General features: G+C 44.1%; 1 protein-coding gene and 1 long non-coding RNA gene across 4 annotated transcripts in view; both read right to left on the minus strand.

The window, feature by feature from the left end:
* Nucleotides 1-366: 366 nt before the first annotated feature.
* Nucleotides 367-11,421, minus strand: LOC113837499. Of its 3 annotated transcripts, none has more exons than XR_004771342.1 (4): nucleotides 10,205-11,421; nucleotides 9,403-9,703; nucleotides 1,029-1,328; nucleotides 367-745 (listed from the first exon to the last, which is right to left on the minus strand). It is a non-coding gene; the product is annotated as an uncharacterized LOC113837499 (long non-coding RNA). The 3 variants fall into 3 exon arrangements; XR_004771343.1 differs by lacking the exon at nucleotides 10,205-11,421 and adding an exon at nucleotides 1,939-2,151 and having other exon boundaries at nucleotides 9,403-10,093; XR_003488115.2 differs by lacking the exon at nucleotides 10,205-11,421 and having other exon boundaries at nucleotides 9,403-10,093.
* A 2,253-nt stretch (nucleotides 11,422-13,674) lies between these two features.
* Nucleotides 13,675-18,213, minus strand: part of Deptor (DEP domain containing MTOR interacting protein) — a 156,287-nt gene continuing 151,748 nt past the window's right edge. Inside the window, exon 9 of the mRNA XM_027431694.2 lies at nucleotides 13,675-16,327. Within this exon, the coding sequence (XP_027287495.1) occupies nucleotides 16,199-16,327 (129 nt within the window). The 3' untranslated portion in view covers nucleotides 13,675-16,198. The remainder of the gene's footprint in view (nucleotides 16,328-18,213) is intronic.

An 18,213-nucleotide genomic window follows, 5' to 3' on the forward strand; every position in this document is an offset into this window, starting at 1 on the left:
TGCCTGCTACAGAGCAAATTTGAGGCCACTTTGGGCAACGTGAAAACCTGCCTCAAAACAATAATAAAAGCAGACAGGAAGCAGGCGGGGCAAGCTATATTCTTCAAAGACACAAAATGATCAGCTTCCTGTAACCAGACTCCGCCTCCTGTCCCCCACCTACCAATAATGCCATTAAATTATGACATTTAATTATATGGATTAACCTCCTAATGACCTCAGAGTCCTTAGGATCTAATCACGTCTATCAAGCTTGGCAGCTGGCAACCCATCTTTCAACACATAAACTCTTGGAGAGGCATTTTAGATATAACCCACACAGAAAATACATGTTTTCTTTTAAAGGAACCATACCATACCAGCATATCAAGACGAGTTTGCCAGGCTCTTTAATTATAGGAACAGACAACCACACAACAGACTCTAGGAAGAAAGGTTGGGTGAGGTTGTGCTTTTTTCCATCCTTCTTTCCCTGTGAAGCATTTCCCACGGGTCCAGACTGCAGTGGTGGGCTCTGTGTGCAGTTCAGGTAGATCACCAGCAGGGGGCGTGGTGCTTGCCTCTGCACAGCTTCTGTTGCCGAGGTGCTGATCTTTGCTCTCCGTCTTGTCTAGCTTCCTACAGCCTCTGCGCACGGATTCTGCAGCAAAGCTCCCATTACCCGTTTCCACTCCTGTCCTCGTATTTATGCTTGCCTTGTTACTCCAGCCACCCAGAGGATGAACGCGGAGGGGGCTGCTAGACGCTGATAAGGAAACATAATAGATTTTGACTGAAAATGGGGAAGGAAAGATAAGAAAGGGGCAAAGTCAGTTGGTGGTCAAGGGCAGGGAAAGGCAATGGGGATGAAAAGGAAATAACTGTGCATTGTATTTTCCAGTCTGCGTAATTTCTTTTAAAGAAAAAAAAAAAACAAAAAACAAAAACGCATGCCCGACTTGAACTTAATCTTGAGTATAGACACTCTCATGGAGAAACCGAAAGTTTTCTCCACTGTTGTGGCAGGCATGCTTGATCCAATTTCTCACCGAGTCTTCCTGTAAGGTTTTCAGAATCCAATGACATCTGGCCGAGAAACAGCACCATGGTCCTGATTCCCTAGTGGATTTGGATGTAAACTCGTAATTCGTCCGGGTAAGACTTCAAGGGAAGGCACCTTAGGAGAAACCATGGAAGATCCATACACCATGGCATGTCGGTCTTGATTCATGGGTGATAAGTGAATAGTCCACCTTAATGGGCTGGGGATGTTGACACTGTCTGCACAGTAAGCCATGCTAATTTGGAATCTGCTTCTGCTTTTCATCTGGTCCGATGATGCATAGAACCTTTACAGAGAAAGACAGGAATAAATGTCCCACCAAAAAGGCACTTATTGAAGGAAGAGGCTGTGGGAGACTATTTTCATCTCGCAATCGAATTCCCTCTGGGCTTTGGGGTTAGGAGTGAGAGACATTCCAGGAGGCACATGAGTGGCCGTCTCTGTTCTTGCAAGCTGTGGTCTCAGTACTTTACAGAACCCTCCCATTGTCTGACCCCGGAAGGCTTGCTGGATAAACCAATGTGAGCTTTGTTTCTAGACTTGCTTGCTTTCATTTTAAGACATTTACGTCATTCCAAGTCAGCCTCGGTGGAGCTGGTGTGCACGCAGATATTTCCAAAGAGTGGGAAGAACACTTTAGCACACAGTGGAAACTGACTGACAATGTGTACATTCTGTGACCCTGTCATATTGTCAGGACTGGCGTCAGGGTGCCAGTCTTCTGACAACTTCATGCATTCTGTTGAGCACATGAGTATACAAAGACATTGTGAGTTTCTAATAATCAAAGATTTCTTTAATAGCCACCCCCTCCCAACTTTTTGAGACAGTGTCTCTCTATGTAGCCTTCAAGGTCTTAGAATTTGACATGTAGACCAAGCTGGCCTTGAACTCACAGAGATCCATCTGCTTCTGCCTCCTCAGTGTTGGAATTGCAGGCATCACACCACCACACATCATTTTGTGACATCCATTTCATGCAGAAAATGCAAGGCCAACTCAAGAGTCAAAAATTGGTCAGGAATTAAAAGACAGTAGCAACTCTCACAACCTCAGTGAAGAATGCCTTGTTTCCTTTCCAGATGTCACAGGTGTCCCTCAGTTTTTGTCTTGAAGGGATGAATTCAGCCAAGAGACAAAGCATTTAATAAGAAGTTTATTTAACAGAGCAGCCGTTGAATTAGTAAAGCTAAACAGAACCAGGCATCGTGTGGTGGGTGCTCCCCTTTAATCCCAGAACTCCATAGTCAGAAGCAAGTGGATCTCTGAATTTGAGGCCAGCCTGTTTACATAGTGAGTTCAGGACAGTCAGGGCTGTGTAAAGGGCTCCTGCCTCAAAACAAAACAAAAACCAAGCAAAGCTAAGCAGAACACTCTGAAGATGAATGAGAGTGGGCTGTTCCTAGGTGGGGAGCAGTCTAGACTAGGGCTCTAGGGTTGTAGATTTTAAGTACTTTCTATGAATATTCATGAGGTGAGTGTTGGAGCATCTAGAATCTTCAGATCCTAAGTGAAAAACTCTGTAGGGAAGCCTGGCCCTCAGCTCTGCCACCCACAACGGAGCAAGGTCTACTGTTCAGGTGCAAAACCACTTGAATTATAGTCTCGCTTTAATCAGCCCTATCCTTTCTCTTATCCAGTCAGCTTGACTGTCTCCTGCCTAACTGCAAGCCTTTGTTTGTTTGTTTGTTTCTTTGTTTTGTTTTTTTGCGACAGGGTTTCTCTGTGGCTTTGGAGGTTGTCCTGGAACTAGCTCTTGCAGACCAGGCTGGTCTCGAACTCACAGATATCCATCTGCCTCTGCCTCCTGAGTGCTGGGATTAAAGGTGTCCGTCACCAACATCCGGCTGCTGCAAGCCCTTTTATTCACCTTGCTCAACATTGTCAGCCTCTTTGTTATGTTTTAACATTCACCTGACTGCAGACATTTGCTTTTTACCATAACTGTTGTACCTGTTGAAGGCCACAGCAGGTAGACGAAAGGGAAAAGCAAGGTTGAGTTGAAGAGGCACTGAGAAGTCCCTTTGGACCACACACACAAGGAGAAAACAGCACTGACGTTCGTCAAACCCTCAGCAAGCATAGCTGTCGCCGTTTTCCAGGAAAAAGCTCTAACAACCCAGCAGCCTAAGGATTTGCTGTGGTTATTTTGGTGTGAGAACTGTTTCAACAAATCCCTGTGCGTTTCTGCTGTGAGCTCACTTCTGTGACCACCAAGGTTCCCCCTGTCGAGCTGCCAGATGTCAGCCAGACCTTGTCGGTGCCTTCAGGGGGCCCTCGGGAAATTAAGGACACTCTAGCCTGACTCCAGGAATGAAGAAAAGGGAGGTCGAGTCTCACAGAGGGAAACTGGACACAGCATCTGCCCGGACTTCCATTTCGGAAAAGGCTAGGGACCGCTACAAACTTGGAGATTTTTTTTTTTTTTTCTATAAACCCATGTTTTTATGTAAGGAACATCTATCGTGTGGACATGTGAGCTGGAATATAAGGATTTTGTTGATTCAGTTCCTAAACTTTGGAGCTCGGTAACAAGGCTAGCAAAAAATAAATACATCCTAAAGAGACACTTAGGTGTCCCGGTGTGCCTATTAGAGTGTTGAAACAACAGACTCCAAAGAAATGGAAATTTCCCCGGGAATCTCATGCTGGGAAAGGGAAAAGATCCCAGCCAGACATGGGAACTTGTCTCCTCACCCTCCCCCCCCCAAAAAAAAGATTTCCCACAATTGTAACAACTTGTCAAACCACTTTGTAGGGTAACACTGGATTGCAGATAATGATGGGTCTAAGTTGGGCAGGACCTTGTCTAGACTGGGACTGCTACGATGTTCATAACCTTGGTCCTCTATCTAAATTCCAATATTATCTCTCTTCAGGACCTGAAGACTTGGGAGGTTCACTGGATCATGAACCTATCATATCTATCTGCACACCAGAAGAGGGCACCAGATCTCATAATGGATGGTTGTGAGCCACCATGTGGTTGCTGGGAATTGAACTCAGGACCTCTGGAAGAACAGCCAGTGCTCTTAACCTCTGAGCCATCTCTCCAGCCCCTCTACTGGCTATTTTTGTTTGTTTGTTTGTTTTCAAGACAGGGTTTCTCTGTGTAGCCTTGGAGCCTGTCCTGGAACTCACTCTGTAGACCAGGCTGGCCTCGAACTCACAGAGATCCTCCTGCCTCTGCCTCCACTATTGGCTATTTCTAAGAATGTTTCTGTGTCCTTAAAATGGCTACTTAAACCAGGAAATACACAAGGTATCTTGGGATGTTTGTTTGTTTTTAAATTTTTATTGTGTTACGCTGTTTCCTCTTTCAGACTAAGCCAGGAGAGCATGCCTGACAAGAAACAGGCAAGGGAGCCACTGAGTGACTAGGCAAAGGGGAATTGGATTATACTGTACTACGATAAGAAGAAACCAACATTAATGACATAGAATGGGCTCCTGCTTTCTAGAACCTTCTGCCATGTAAAGCATTGAAAGCACAAGAGTTTTTGCTGCAGATGCAGCTCATATTGATGGCGGAAAAAGAAAAAGAAAAAGAAAAACTGCACAAACAAGGGCTCTTCGTGTTCCTCCTGACAGGCCTTCTCAGCCTCCCGTGTACCTTAGAGCTAGCTCCGTTTGCTTGTTTTCTTCTCTCTGCTGTTACATATCGGATCAGGGAGTTTCTCTGCTTAATATTTAACTGTGCCAAATAGTTCATGGAATAGCAGGGTTGGGCTACTGTCTGCTTCTTTGGCTTGCACAGCGGCAGAAATGCATGGTCTTACATAATCTGCCCTTACTCTGTCTACCCAGACATGTTCAGTGTTAAAGTTCACGTTCAGTGTAAATCAGACAGAGCCAGGCCATCAGATGTGTTCCAACCCAATGAGACTGGACCACGAGGTGTCACTCTCCCCCTCCATTAAGCCTTCATTAGGACTTGGTCTTTGTGGACCCAAGCATGGCAGACTTCCAGAAATTGGTTTAATATTTAACCCCAAGGAAGCAAAGGACATAGATCAACTGTACAATCCAGGGAGGCAAAGAGAGAATCATACACTATGAAAGATAAAGGAAAAAGAGTTGCCAAGTTCTAGAAGGAAGGGAACTCTCGAGCCAAGTTCTTTCCCAAGCGAGTCCTTATTTTTCCTGGTACATTGTCAGTTGTTCCAGCAAGCAGTAGCCTGCGTGCATTTCCACTTTCTCACCACAGAGAGCAAGAGGCTTTGGGAGGTAGTGTGGCTTCTGTCATCCCAGCGCGAATCTCTAACACCTCCAGACCTGGAGGCTGGCCCCGGAAGAATGTCTGAACTAAGGTGTGTTCCGGACAAGCCACTTCTCTGTAATCAAGACTAAATCCCCAGTATGTCCAGAGACGTAGCTGTAGGATATACTGTACTGCAGCTATACACATGTTAATTATTTTATTGCTTTTCTAACAGGCTGTAAAACTCTTTGGAGGCTGATAGAGCAGGAAATAGACGTTGCTCTACAGTCTCGTGAAATTATTTCACATGGAAATTTAAAGTACTTTTTAGTGTGTGTCTGTGTGTGTGGGTGCACCCATGTCACAATGCAGGCGTGTACGCAGGATAGAGGACAACTTACAGCAGTTGGTTCTCTCGTCCTACCATGTGGCTTTTATGTGGGGAGCAAATGCAGTTGCCAGGGTTGGCAGCAAGGCTCTTTAGGGGCTGAGCTATCTCACCAACCCTGCATTTTTAAGTTTTAAAGGTTACATTTGGTTATTTATCTCCACATAATTTTTCATTTTAGCTGGTTAGGATTTGAATTCCAGCAGATGCGGTGGCGTTGGGCTGCCTGTAATCCCAGTGTGTAGCACAGAGAAGGATCAGGGGGCATCAGAGTTCAGAGTCATCTTTAGTCTCATAGCAATCTTGAGGCCAGCCTGGGTTAAATGAGAACCTATCTCAAAAAACAACAGTAAAGCCAACGACAGGGGCTGGAGAGATTTGACATGTTGCTCTTTTCTTTTCTTTTCTTTTCTTTTCTATTCTTTCTTTTCTTTTCTTTTTTTTTTCTTTTTTTTTTTTTTTTTGGTTTTTCAAGACAGGGTTGCTCTGTGTAGCTTTGGAGCCTATCCTGGCACTCGCTCTGGAGACCAGGCTGGCCTCGAACTCACAGAGATCCGCCTGCCTCTGCCTCTGGAGTGCTGGGATTAAAGGCGTGCGCCACCAACGCCCGGCTGACCTGTTGCTCTTACAGGGGTCCCAGGTTCATTCCCCAGAAGCCACAGGGTGGCTCACAACTGTCTCTAAATCCAGTTCCAGGGAGATCCAATGCCTTTCTTTGACCTCTCGGGACACCAGGCATGGGTGTTATGCTGACATACATGTAGACCAAATATTTATACACATAAAATAAAGTTTCAAAATCTGAAACAGATGAAAACTAAAAATTCTATAGTTAAAAGTAAGTATACCAAAAATACTAATATGATGTCTAATATCTCAAACATTTTGAACAATGAAAGTTCTAAAACTGTCAAAATCTGTGTGTTGAGGGGCTGGAGAGATGGTTCAGTGGTTAAGAACACTGATTACTCATCCAGAGGACCCGGGCTCAATTCCCAGCACCCACATGGCAGCTCACAACTGTGTGTAACTGCAAGTCTGACACCCTCACACAGACATACATGCCTGAAGAACACCAACGTAAATAAAATAAAAATGAGTAAATTATAAAAAAAAATCAGTGTGTTGATGTTAAGACACTTAAATACAGCTCCCTCTGGACATGCACATTGGAGTATATACTGAATTTCTATTATATGTCTTAACTTCTATCTTAATGCCTGTCCTTATCTCTACTAAAACCTTTTCTTTGTGTATGTATGTGTGTGTGCTTAAGTTCGTGTGTACATGTGAGTATAGGGGCCTACAGAGGTCAGAGTTCAAGCTTGGGGCTGTTCTTCAGGATCTAACCATCTTGGTTTTTTGAGATGGTCTCTCATTTGGCTGGAAACCAACCACATAAACCAGGCTGACTGGCCAGGGAGCCTCAGGGAAATAACTGCCTGCCTCGGCTTCCCAGCTGTAAGACTGCAAGCATCAGCTTCCCAGCTGCAAGATTACAAGCATGGGCCACCGTGCTTGGGGTTCAAGCTTGGGTGCTGACCCTTATATGTCAAAGAACTTTACTTGTTTAAAAAACTAAACTCCAATTTTGTTTTGTACTGACTTATCCTGAAATTCTTTTCTGTGTTCTAAGAACCCCAGCTTCCAACTAAGTTGAGGTCTCTGAAAGACACAACACAAACAATACCTAGGCAGCAGTTTAGGGCTACAACCCTGTTCCCCATCGCACTTGGAAGGCCTGATGGATAATTTGTGTCCAGAAATATATAGATTTGTGAAAAAAATGAGCAAGTATAAAAACAGAAAAAAACTTGATACCAGATAAAAATCTAATAAAGCCCAGAAAATTACACCAAAACCTTAGAACAAAGATCATTAGGAAAATATCATTAAGAACAAAACAAAAAAAGGCAAAAGAATGGCCAATTCCATATTCACCTGTGTGTTCTTTAGATGGCGGGGAAGAATATAGTGAAATGTAAACTACGAGAATAATACAACAAAATAAAGCAAAAAAGTAAAAAAAAAAAAATGTAGAACTAAGCCAGGCAGTGGTGGCACACAACTTTAGTCCCAGCACTTGGGAGGCAGAGGCTGGTGGTTCTCTGTGAGTTTGAGACCAGCCTGGTCTATGAGAGCTAGTTCCAGGACAGCCTCCAAAGCCACAGAGAAATCCTATCTTGAGAAACCAAAACCAAACCAAACCAAGAACAACAACAACAAAAAATGTAAAACTACTGTCAGCATTTCGAGACAGGGGTTCTCTGTGTAGCCCTGGCTGCGTTGGAACACACTCTGTAGACCAGGCTGGCCTCAAACTCACTGCCTCTGCCTCCCAAGTGCTAGAATTAAATGCATGAGCCACCACTATTCACCTGGCCTACTGTTAGCTTTCTTGAGCTAGGCAGAGCTGGGCACCTTGTCACTTCTTTTTCACTTTCTGTTTATTCTTTTGATAGGCTCTCACTGGTAACACCTACTGGCCTCTGACTCATGGCAAACTTCCCGCTCGGCCTCTGCTTCCTGGAAAGGCATGAGCCAACAGACCCAGGCGCATGATTCTGTAATAGCCAATGCATGGAGAAAAGACTTCTAAGAGACAGGCCTACAGCTGAGCTTTGAAGGATGAGATGGTGGAGGCAGGGATATACTGACAATGTTCCTAGGGTTCACCTTCAGTGTACAATATGCAAGTCCTCAGTAAGGTTTCTTGAATGAATGAATGAATGAATGAATGTAGATAAGTGACAGAAAAATTACTGTCTTTGGTTGATAGTTTGTTTTTTGTTTTCTTTTTGAGACAGGGTTTCTCTGTGTAGCTTTGGAGCCTATCCTGGCTCTCACTCTGCAGACCAGGCTGGCTTCGAACTCACAGAGATCTGCCTGCCTCTGCCTCCCGAGTGCTGGGATTAAAGGTGTGCGCCACCAACGCCCGGCTCTGGTTGACAGCTCTTAATGCAACTGAAAACTGCTCTCTCGAATTTGTAATTAATTCCCCAACACAGAATTATGTATTTCTCAGCTGATTGAAAAAAATACATAATACACTAGAAGCACAAGGGAACACCTGCCAACAATGACCGGTATAACCTGAAGGTGCCTCAGAAAGATTAAAGGTTTCGAAGACTGAGTAGAACTTTATGATTGTGGAGTCAGAATATCACAGATTCAGGATCAAAATAATCCTAGGCTTTCTTTAGCCACATTAGTAGCCAGTCATCATCATTCGTTGTATTTGATCTTCCATCCTTTGGGAAAAAAAAAAAGAAACATTGCTTCTTTTATGGGGATAGATATTTTGTCTGCACACATGAAGAAGGCATCGGATCCCAACAGTTCTAGAGGATTGTGAGCCAATATGTGGATGCTGGAATTGAACTCAGGACCTCTGGAAGAGCAACCAGTGCTCTTAACTCCTGAGCTATCTCTCCAGCTCCTGAGTGTCCATCCTAAACTGTTAGGTAAAACCTGTGGAATGTAACCAACCCCAAAGCAAAGAATGTTATCAGATGGAATCTGAGATCTGTAGCATACTGTTCCCTGCTTTACTGTAATTGCCTGCCTGGTGTCCTTTTCCAAAGTACTGAGTAAAGGCACTGGCTTATGACTTTTTTTTTAAAAAGATTTATTTTTTGGGCCTGAGTATGTACGTGTGTGCTCGATCGCACACACGTGTGTACACACACACACACACACACACACACACACACACACACACACACACGGGCATGCACACACACACGCACACATACACTCATGAATGGGTACCTGAGTGCCACACTTGTGCAGGTGCCTGCAGAGGCCAGAAGAGGACTTGGGATCCTTAGAAACTACAGTAAAGGTGGTTTTTGGCTGCCCAATGTGGATGTTGGAACCGGATTAGGTTTCTCTGCAAGAGCAGCAAGTGTTTGTAGCCACTGAACCATCTCTTCAGCCTTCTCTCTTATTTTGTGACAAGAAGTTCAGGTAACCCCCATGCCACTGTGAAACATGTCCTTTGTGTTGGCTTGAATCCATGTCTGGATAATGTCACTCATAACTCAGGTCAGAATGAATTCTCTTATTCTCTCTGGAAGACAAAGAACTGGGCTTTGTAGAGTCTCCTGCTTAGGGACACAGTGAGCTGGCATCAGGCAGGTAAGAGCAAAGTTTGTTAATGCATTCTTCCCCCAGCATAAAACCTTCAGAAAATGCTGTGGAACAATCCTTCTGTACACCGTGAATATTTATTACTCTCATTGGTTAATAAAAAGCTGACAGGCTGGTAGCCGGGCAGGAACTTAGGTGGGAAAGCCAAACTGAGGATGATGGAAACAGGAAGGTGGAGTCTGGAGTCGTCAGGCAGACACAGAGGGAACGGGAGATGAACATGCCATGCTAATAAAGGCACCACCACATGGCAGACCATAAATAAGGAATATGGGTTAACTTAAAATGCAAGAGCTAGTTAGTAATAAGCCTGAGTTATCAGCTAAGCATTTTATTTATTTATTTATTTATTTATTTATTTATTTATTTATTATGAGACAGGGTTTCTCTCTTTGGCTTTGGAGCCTGTCCTGGAACTCACTCTGTACACCATGCTGGCCTTGAACTCACAGAGATCCGCCTGCCTCTGCCTCCCGAATGCTGGGATTAAAAGTGTGTGCCACCAACGCCTGGCTGAAAAAGCTCAAACTTTAAAGTCACTTATTAAATGTAACATTTATTTCATGCTATGCCCTTGTATTTTCATACAATCATCTTAAGATTTACAGTACAGATTTAATAAAGATAGCAAATCATTCTCACCAAATTTTAAAATAAAGCTATATATTAAGTACTTTAAAAAAACAACTCATTTAACAATACTATATGTGATCTTTGACGGTGGACTTCATTTTGGCACACGCTCTTTTGACCTTTTGGTACTGCAATTAAAGAGATATATATCACACCTGAAGTTCAGGTGACAGGAAATCATGATTAATGTCAACAATCAATTTCAACCAGCCAGCAACACCCAAGTGCTCTGGAGTGATTCTGATTATTTATAGTCAAAGAGAAACAGGATTAATTCCTAGCAGGCGGTAGAGAAGAGTCAGTACCCACATTTTAAAACAGACCTCAGAAGTTGATCATCTCCACAATGCATTTGAGAGGAAAGATTGGTAACTCAGGACGCCCACTTGAATGGAAAGCAGCAATATTCTTAACTTGGTGTTTGTCCCTCCAAAGAGTCCACCTGTCACATGATGGTGGGCAGTCAGTCACACCCATTCAGGCAAAGATGGCTTGTCTTCCTCATGTAACCAGCCCATTTCTCAACTAGTCTACTTATGATGTCATTTGGGTGTCACATGCAGCCCAGGTTTGCCATAGATGTGATCTTTCTGCTCTGTAGTGCTGGCATCAGAGGTGTGAGATACTAGGACTAAAAAAAATATTTCTTAGATAAGGTCTCTCTGTGTAGCCCAGGGTGCCCTCAAACCCCATTCTCCAGCAAGAGTCTTCTCCTTGCTGTGGGCCACCATGCCTAGTTGTAACTAAACCTCAGAAGGCAGAAACAAAGAACAATGGCAGTTTTCATTTCAACAAAAGATGGCCTTTGAATTTACACATACAGTGCTAATATAGAAACAAAAAATATCTTCCTTTTTGTTTCAAAACATAAAATATGGCACACAAACATCTAAAAAAAAGTCTAGAATTTCTTGCCTACTTTTGTTTTTGAGACAAAGTCTCTGTAGCCCAGGCTAGCCTTAAGCTCCTGGCAACCCCCCTGCTTCAGCTTCCCAAAATGCTGGGATTATAGGTGTGAGCCATCATGCCTGGCTTTGAAAATATTTCCTTTTTTGGTTTTTCAAGACAGGACTTCTCTGTGTAGCTTTGTAGACCAGGATGGCCTCGAACTCACAGAGATCCACCTGCCTCTGCCTCCTAAGTGCTGGGATTAAAGGCGTGAGCCCGGCTTTTGAAAATTATTTTTAAGGGAACAAGAAGGTACGTGTCCAAGGTGTGCAGCTAAGTGTCACCTCAGGCAGTAAATGTCATTTCCTGTTTGAACATCACAGACACACAAATACACATGAAAACTTAACTCATTTAAAACAGGCATGGTAGCTTAGGCCTGTAATTCTAGTCTTCAGGAGGCTGAAGCAGGGGGATTCCTATGAGTTTGAGACTAGCCTGGGTGTGCTATACAGTAAGTTCCCAGCCATCACCAGCCACACACAGAATAAGACGCCTGTATTTGCAACAAACAACAATAAAAGATGGTATTTCCTTCCCTTCACGGACACCCAGTGCCACTTTTGTCTTTTGAGTACGTCATACCATAGGGGTTTCAGCTGCAGAAGGCTCTACTGTAACAGGGCTGGATGGCAAGGGACTCAGAAGGCGTCCGGATCAAGCTCCTATCCGACAAGCTTTACGAGTTTGGGTATAGCACAAGATCGGCCTATGCCTCAATTGCAAGTCAAAGGAAATGGTTAAACTGTGTTCTACCCAGCCACGGCAGCACTGACATTTTAGGGTCTACAGACTCTGGAAGTGTCACTAGAAACCAGACTTCATTGACACTCCCACCCAATGGTTGGGTAGGAATCTGAGTCCAGAGAGCTTAAAGCTTTCAATATAACTATATTCAACTAACAATGTCTCCTTCTTCCCATCTTCTTTTAGAGAATTAGAAATGGCCACAAATTCCATGCAAGTCTCTTCATAAAAGATGGTGTCTGTTACCTTACTCCTGGTTACTGGGCTATTTTTATTTTTTCATTTATTTTTAAAGACTTAAGTGTACATATATGGATGTTTTGCATGTATGTATGGCTGTGTACCATGTATGTAGCTGGTGCCCAGGGAGGTAAGAAGATATTGGATCCCCTGGAACTAGAGTGGCAGCCAGTTGTGAGCGGTTATATAGTGCTGGGAATCGAACTTGGGTCCTCTGGAAGAAAAACCTGTGCTCTTAAGCACTGTATTCTCTCTCCAACCTAGAGCTACTTTTATGAATTGCTTTGGTTCACAAATGATGAGAACCATTTTGGGGTTTCAAAGTTTTCAATTTCTAAGCCAAAGGAGCGAGTCAGTTACAGGTTCTAGGTTATTTGGGGTTACATGATCTGGAACTGTGGTAATTCATCTCAGGGCAAAGGTGACTTGGAGCCGGATGCATGGAGCCATCTGTGTTAGGCAGATATCTGTCTCTATAACAAGGGTCCTGGGATAAGCAGCCGATAAAGAGAAGGGCCATTTTGACTCACAGGTTTTGAGGTTTTAGTCTATGACTGGGGCCTCTGGTGAGTTAGTACATTGTGAGTGAGCAAATGGACCACACTGTTCACTCATCTCATGGCCAAGAAGGGAAGAGAGAGGCCTGGGGCCCACAGTTCCAACAGGGGCAAATCCAGTTACCCACAGTCCTTCACTAGGCCCTACCGCCTTTTTAAAAAATGTGTCTTTGATAGTATCTCCTGTGTCTCCAGCTTGGCCTCAGACTTGCTCTGTTACCAAGGATGTATTGAACTCCCAATCCTCCTGCCTCCACCCCAGGGCTGAGAGGGGGCAATGACACTGTAAACGTCACTGTGTTCTAAGAGAGGTTGAGATGGGATTTATGGATCTGTGTGGTTTGGAGACCTTAGGAAAACATTTTGGGGGACCTGGCAAAGATTTCTCTAAGGAGATGACACCCAAAAGGAGTTAGTGAGAACAACTTTCCTGGGCAAAGAGGGAGAAGTAACATTCTAAAAATAAGATAACATGTACATAAACATTGAATGAGTGAGAAAGGGTCCTAGGGAGTATATTCACTAATTATTATATGAGGCTGTGTGTGTTCATGGGTGTGTGTGTGTGTGTGTGTGTGTGTGTGTGTGTGTGAGAGAGAGAGAGAGAGAGAGAGAGAGAGAGAGAGAGAGAGAAAGAGAGAGACAGAGACAGAGACAAAGAGACAGAGAGAGGGGCCTTAACTCATGATCTAAAGATATTTGCTGAGGCAGGAGAATTAGTGGGAGTTTGGGGATAGCCTGTGCCCTGTGCCACATAGCAAGACTCATCTTTTTTTTTTTTTTTTTTAAATGTCCTCTGGCATTTGACCTTTAAACTGGGGGTGAGAAGAACCAAATAAGAAGACATTGAACTCTTCTTCACTCCCTCCCTGATGGACAGAAGGAGGGGCTGTGTGGAGTACAGGGTGATTCTAGAATCTAGGGTCAAGGCAAAGGGCATCCAGAGAACATAGTGCCCACAGGCATCCCTTCTTCTGCAGTCTGTCCAGAAACACCTAAGGACAGAAAACATTGGAGACTCATCTGTAAGGGGTTATGCTACCCGGATGTGGTGCTTTGCACCTGTAATCCCACTTAGCAAGTGGAGGACCAGAAGCTTGACATTGACTCACAACAACAAACACAAATTAAAGCACATGGTAAGGTTCCCTCATAGCATGGATACTTGAACTTAGAGGGCATTCTTGAATTTGCTCAGATCTTGTCTCCCCGTCTGAAAACTGAACATGATAAATAATAGCTATTTTAGAAGGCAAGGACAGCATGGGTATTAAATGCCACAGCACAGAGCCTCACAGCATAGACACACACAGAATCTTTCTTATAGATTGACAATATTGGCCATGTGGTGGTGGCGTACATCTTTAGTCCCAGGACTCAGGAGGCAGAGGCAGGCGGATCTTTGTGAGTTCAAGGCCAGCCTGGTCTATAGAGCAAGTTCCAGGACAGCCAGGGCTACACAGAGAAACCCTGTCTCAAAAAACAAAACAAAACAAAAAAAGATTGACAATATTAATGTGAGCTATCCCATAGCACTTCAAAATCCTATTTTATTACTAGAGCTAGAAAAACGTGTGTGTGTGTGTGTGTGTGTGTGTGTGTGTGTGTGTGTGTGTGTGAAATGCTAAAAAATCCATTCCACTGGGTACCAATGCATGACAATCACCTCCCATTAAAAAATTACTGAGGTATAACAATTACTTTGTTAATGCATAAGAAAGTAGTCTCTCTGTTCAAAATTTACTATGTAAAAAGACTCTCATTTGGTACTTTGAGGATCTCAAATGTACTCCCCTGTCCCACCTGATTTTTTGAGGCAGGGTCTCCTGCATCTCAGGCTCATTTTTGAACACTTCCTGCCTCCACTTCCTGGGTGCTGGGATTACAGGCCCGTGCTACTACCATATCTGGTTCAAAGGAAGTCTTTTCTAGATCAAAGAGACATGCTCAAGTGAGATGAAGAATTCTAAGATGGAGATTGCAGTGGCAAGCAGAGTTTTAAATGATCAGCATGTCCTATGACATCAGAAGGCTTGTAAAAATCCAGGCTAAGAAGGCATTTTGCGTTTCAAGTTGATTGCACTGAAGCCAAGTCCCTTAAAAGTGGCTGCTCACAAAGTGCAATCTTATCAGAGGTCTGAATTTGAGTCTTCTGTGGGTATGGACAGACCTCTTTGCTTTCACACCCAGAATATTTCAAATGAACCCCAGAACGCTGCTGGAGCTGATTCATGGTGCAAAAAGCACTCAGGCCCAGTGAGGAAAAGAGTGCCAGGCAGTTGTGAGCATCCTCTCCTTGTCCATTCCCACCTTCCATGACACAGAGTTTGGTTTTATTTTTCACCTCTTGCTATAACCAAAAAGGGGTAAGCTGAAATTGGTAAGAAAGGCAGAAATTAAGGAAATGTCAGTAGCCAGGGGATAACTACCAATGCCCCACCTTAAAAAGAAAAAGAAAATTTAAATAGAGAGGAAAAAGTTACTTTGTCATGATGGCTTTTAAGAAGCTGAAGACTTAAGAACCTTCTTGCACCTTCTTGTCAGCGGGTCACATTCCTAGGGAAGCTGTTTTCATTTTAAGCTGGTGGAATCTAGACTTACCCAATAACTTCAGGCTAATTTTGGTGAAAACCATTTTTGTTAATGTGGGAGCCCAGGCTGGCTCAACCACCAGAATTCAAGCGATCCTCCTCCTGCCTCAGTGTCCTAAGAATCCAGGACTGCCAGTACCATTTCATTATTCCTGCCATCAAAGAACAATGGAAGTGACGTAAACTATGTAATAAGTATCCTAAGAACTTCTGAAAAAGGCATCTTCCCACGTTGCTATTTTGGCTTTTGAACAACTTTCTGCAAACATCAAGACCAATGATTGGGGACTACGGACTGGGCTCTGGTAAGGCAATTCCACCCCGTAGGGAAACTGTTTCCCTATTGCCATCTACATTGGCACAAGCACACGCGTGTGCATGCATACGTGTGTGCAGTGTGCATGTTTTTGAGACAGGTACTCACACTGTGAGCTGAGGCTGGCCTTTCTCTTGCAGCCCTGCTCCAGCCTTGGCCTCCTGAGTGCTGGGATTATAGACGTGAGCTATCACACCCCTGCTATGTTTTGTTTTTTAAAGATGTATGGCCCGGTTCTTCCACATTCAAACACTACATATAAGTCAAGGTGTGTATGGGCAGAGAAAAGATCTGTATGTCCCAATCATCCATCTGTCTGGCAGTCTTGTCCTGTCATTGTCGTGTTGATCTGGGACAGGGCATCAGCGGGGACGTCGCCTTGCTCAGCAATCCAACTCCTCCATGACTTCCATGACAATTGTCCTTGGGCCTGTGAGAATCAGGTTGCTCACGGTGCGGTAGTCTACATTCAGCACGTTGAGCCCATTGACAGAGACGACGAACTGACAGACCTAGAGGAATAACAGAAAGAAAGAACATCGGCTCGGGTTGGGGATATAGCTCAGTTGACGAAATGCCTGCCCAGGATGCTCATAATCCTAGCATTTGATGGGTAGAGAAGAAGGGTCAGAGTGGTCATTCTAGGCCATACAAAAAGGCCAGTCTGGGGTAAATGAGATGTTGTTGTCTCCAAACACATGGACACAGACAGACAGACACACACACACACAGTTATACTTACCCATTTTTTTCATAGACTTAGTGTGTGGCCCAAACATTATCCTTAAAATAGCCAAGTCCAACTAGTTAGCTACTCTGATTCAATCATTTCTAAAAGGACACACTTTTTCTACAGGGCAGGATAACAGAAAAAAAAAAAAAAGCACCCATTTTTAGTATTTTACAAAAATTGGGCTTAAATCCTAACTCTGAATCTCATTAGCTTATACTAGTTAGTTATATTTCTAAGGTTAATTTCCATCTATTGTATGGTACCCACCTCATACGACTGTTGCAAGAATTCCAAGACAGAGTACATGAAACTTTTATTAAAGTGGGCCAACCTATGGGGATTCACAGTCTTGTAGTTGTGCTTATGGCTGTAATTATCTGCATGAATTTGGTAGGCATTGGCCCCCTCCTCTTCTACACCTGCCCACCCTACATTATTGTTATTAGTGTCTCCTTTCACTCACCAAAGTGTCTGGCTAATGATAATCTCTACCTATTTCCCTGGTTCCTACCCTTAGGAACATGGAGAAGTTAGTAAAATCAGAGCATCATTCAGTTATGAGTACCATTCCCACACTAGCTGGTCAGCCAGCCCAGCCCCAAATGGTTAGCACCAAGTTCAGTGAGAAATCCTGCCTCAAAAATTATATGGAGAGTGATAGAGGAAGATACTCGCTGTAGCCCTCCAGCCTCCTTAGTACATACACTAGCTAGAGAGTGTTAGACCCCCGAAAACTCAAGTATCCGGGGTCCCAGGCCACGTTCGCGGTCACCCCAATCACCAGGCGGATTTGAGAGCTTGATGCAAACTGCACAAGGCTTTATTGTAATTTAACGAGCTAACCCCATGTTAGCTCGGGTCTTTGATCCACCCGCCATGGCGGATGGCCAGAAAAGACGGCTCCTAGGGGCTCCCAAAAGATCTTATAGGGCAGCGTAAGGGGGGTGTCTAGGGGTACGCATAGGCTCAGGATTGGTGTGCTTCCAGGCTTGGAGGGCTTGCCCTGTGTTGATTGGTCAACTGGTTGTTATGGCCCATAGGCCCTCCCAGGGTGGTTGCTATGCTCTCTACGTCATTGCTGTGCGCTTGTCCGTAAAGCACACCCAGAGCCATAAAGCATAGCGCCACCAGCTAACTTCAGATTGGTTCCTTGTCACGAGGCAGGCATCTGACCTCTAAGTGACCAAGGCAGGTTTATGGCAAGCACGTGTTCGGCTGTTATAGCTGCCAAAGGGGAAGCTGGTTCCTTCAGAGAGTACACATACATACACACAGAGAGACAGACAAACAGACTGAAAGAGACACACATGCAGAGAGAGACAGAGATGGAAAGATAAAAGAGGACTAAAAAAAGAGTTATGCTCAACTGTTAAAGTGACCACCATTCAAACCTGAGGACCAGAGTCTGGATCTCCAGGAACTCACGTGTAGTTGTTCAAATAAGAATGGCCCCCATACGCTCATATATTTGAATCCTTATTCACTACGGAGTGGTACTATTTGAAAGGATTAGATGGATTAGGGGGTGTGGCCTTGTTGCAGTAGGTGTGGCCTTGTTGGAGGAAGTGTGTCACTGGGGGTGGGTTCTGAGGTTTCAAAAACCTCAAGCAAGGACCAGTCCTGGCCGCTCTCCGCCCCCCTGGCCTTTGAACCAGGATGCAGTTC

Source organism: Cricetulus griseus, chromosome 10 (assembly GCF_003668045.3).
Source record: "Cricetulus griseus strain 17A/GY chromosome 10, alternate assembly CriGri-PICRH-1.0, whole genome shotgun sequence".
Lineage (NCBI taxonomy): Eukaryota > Metazoa > Chordata > Mammalia > Rodentia > Cricetidae > Cricetulus > Cricetulus griseus.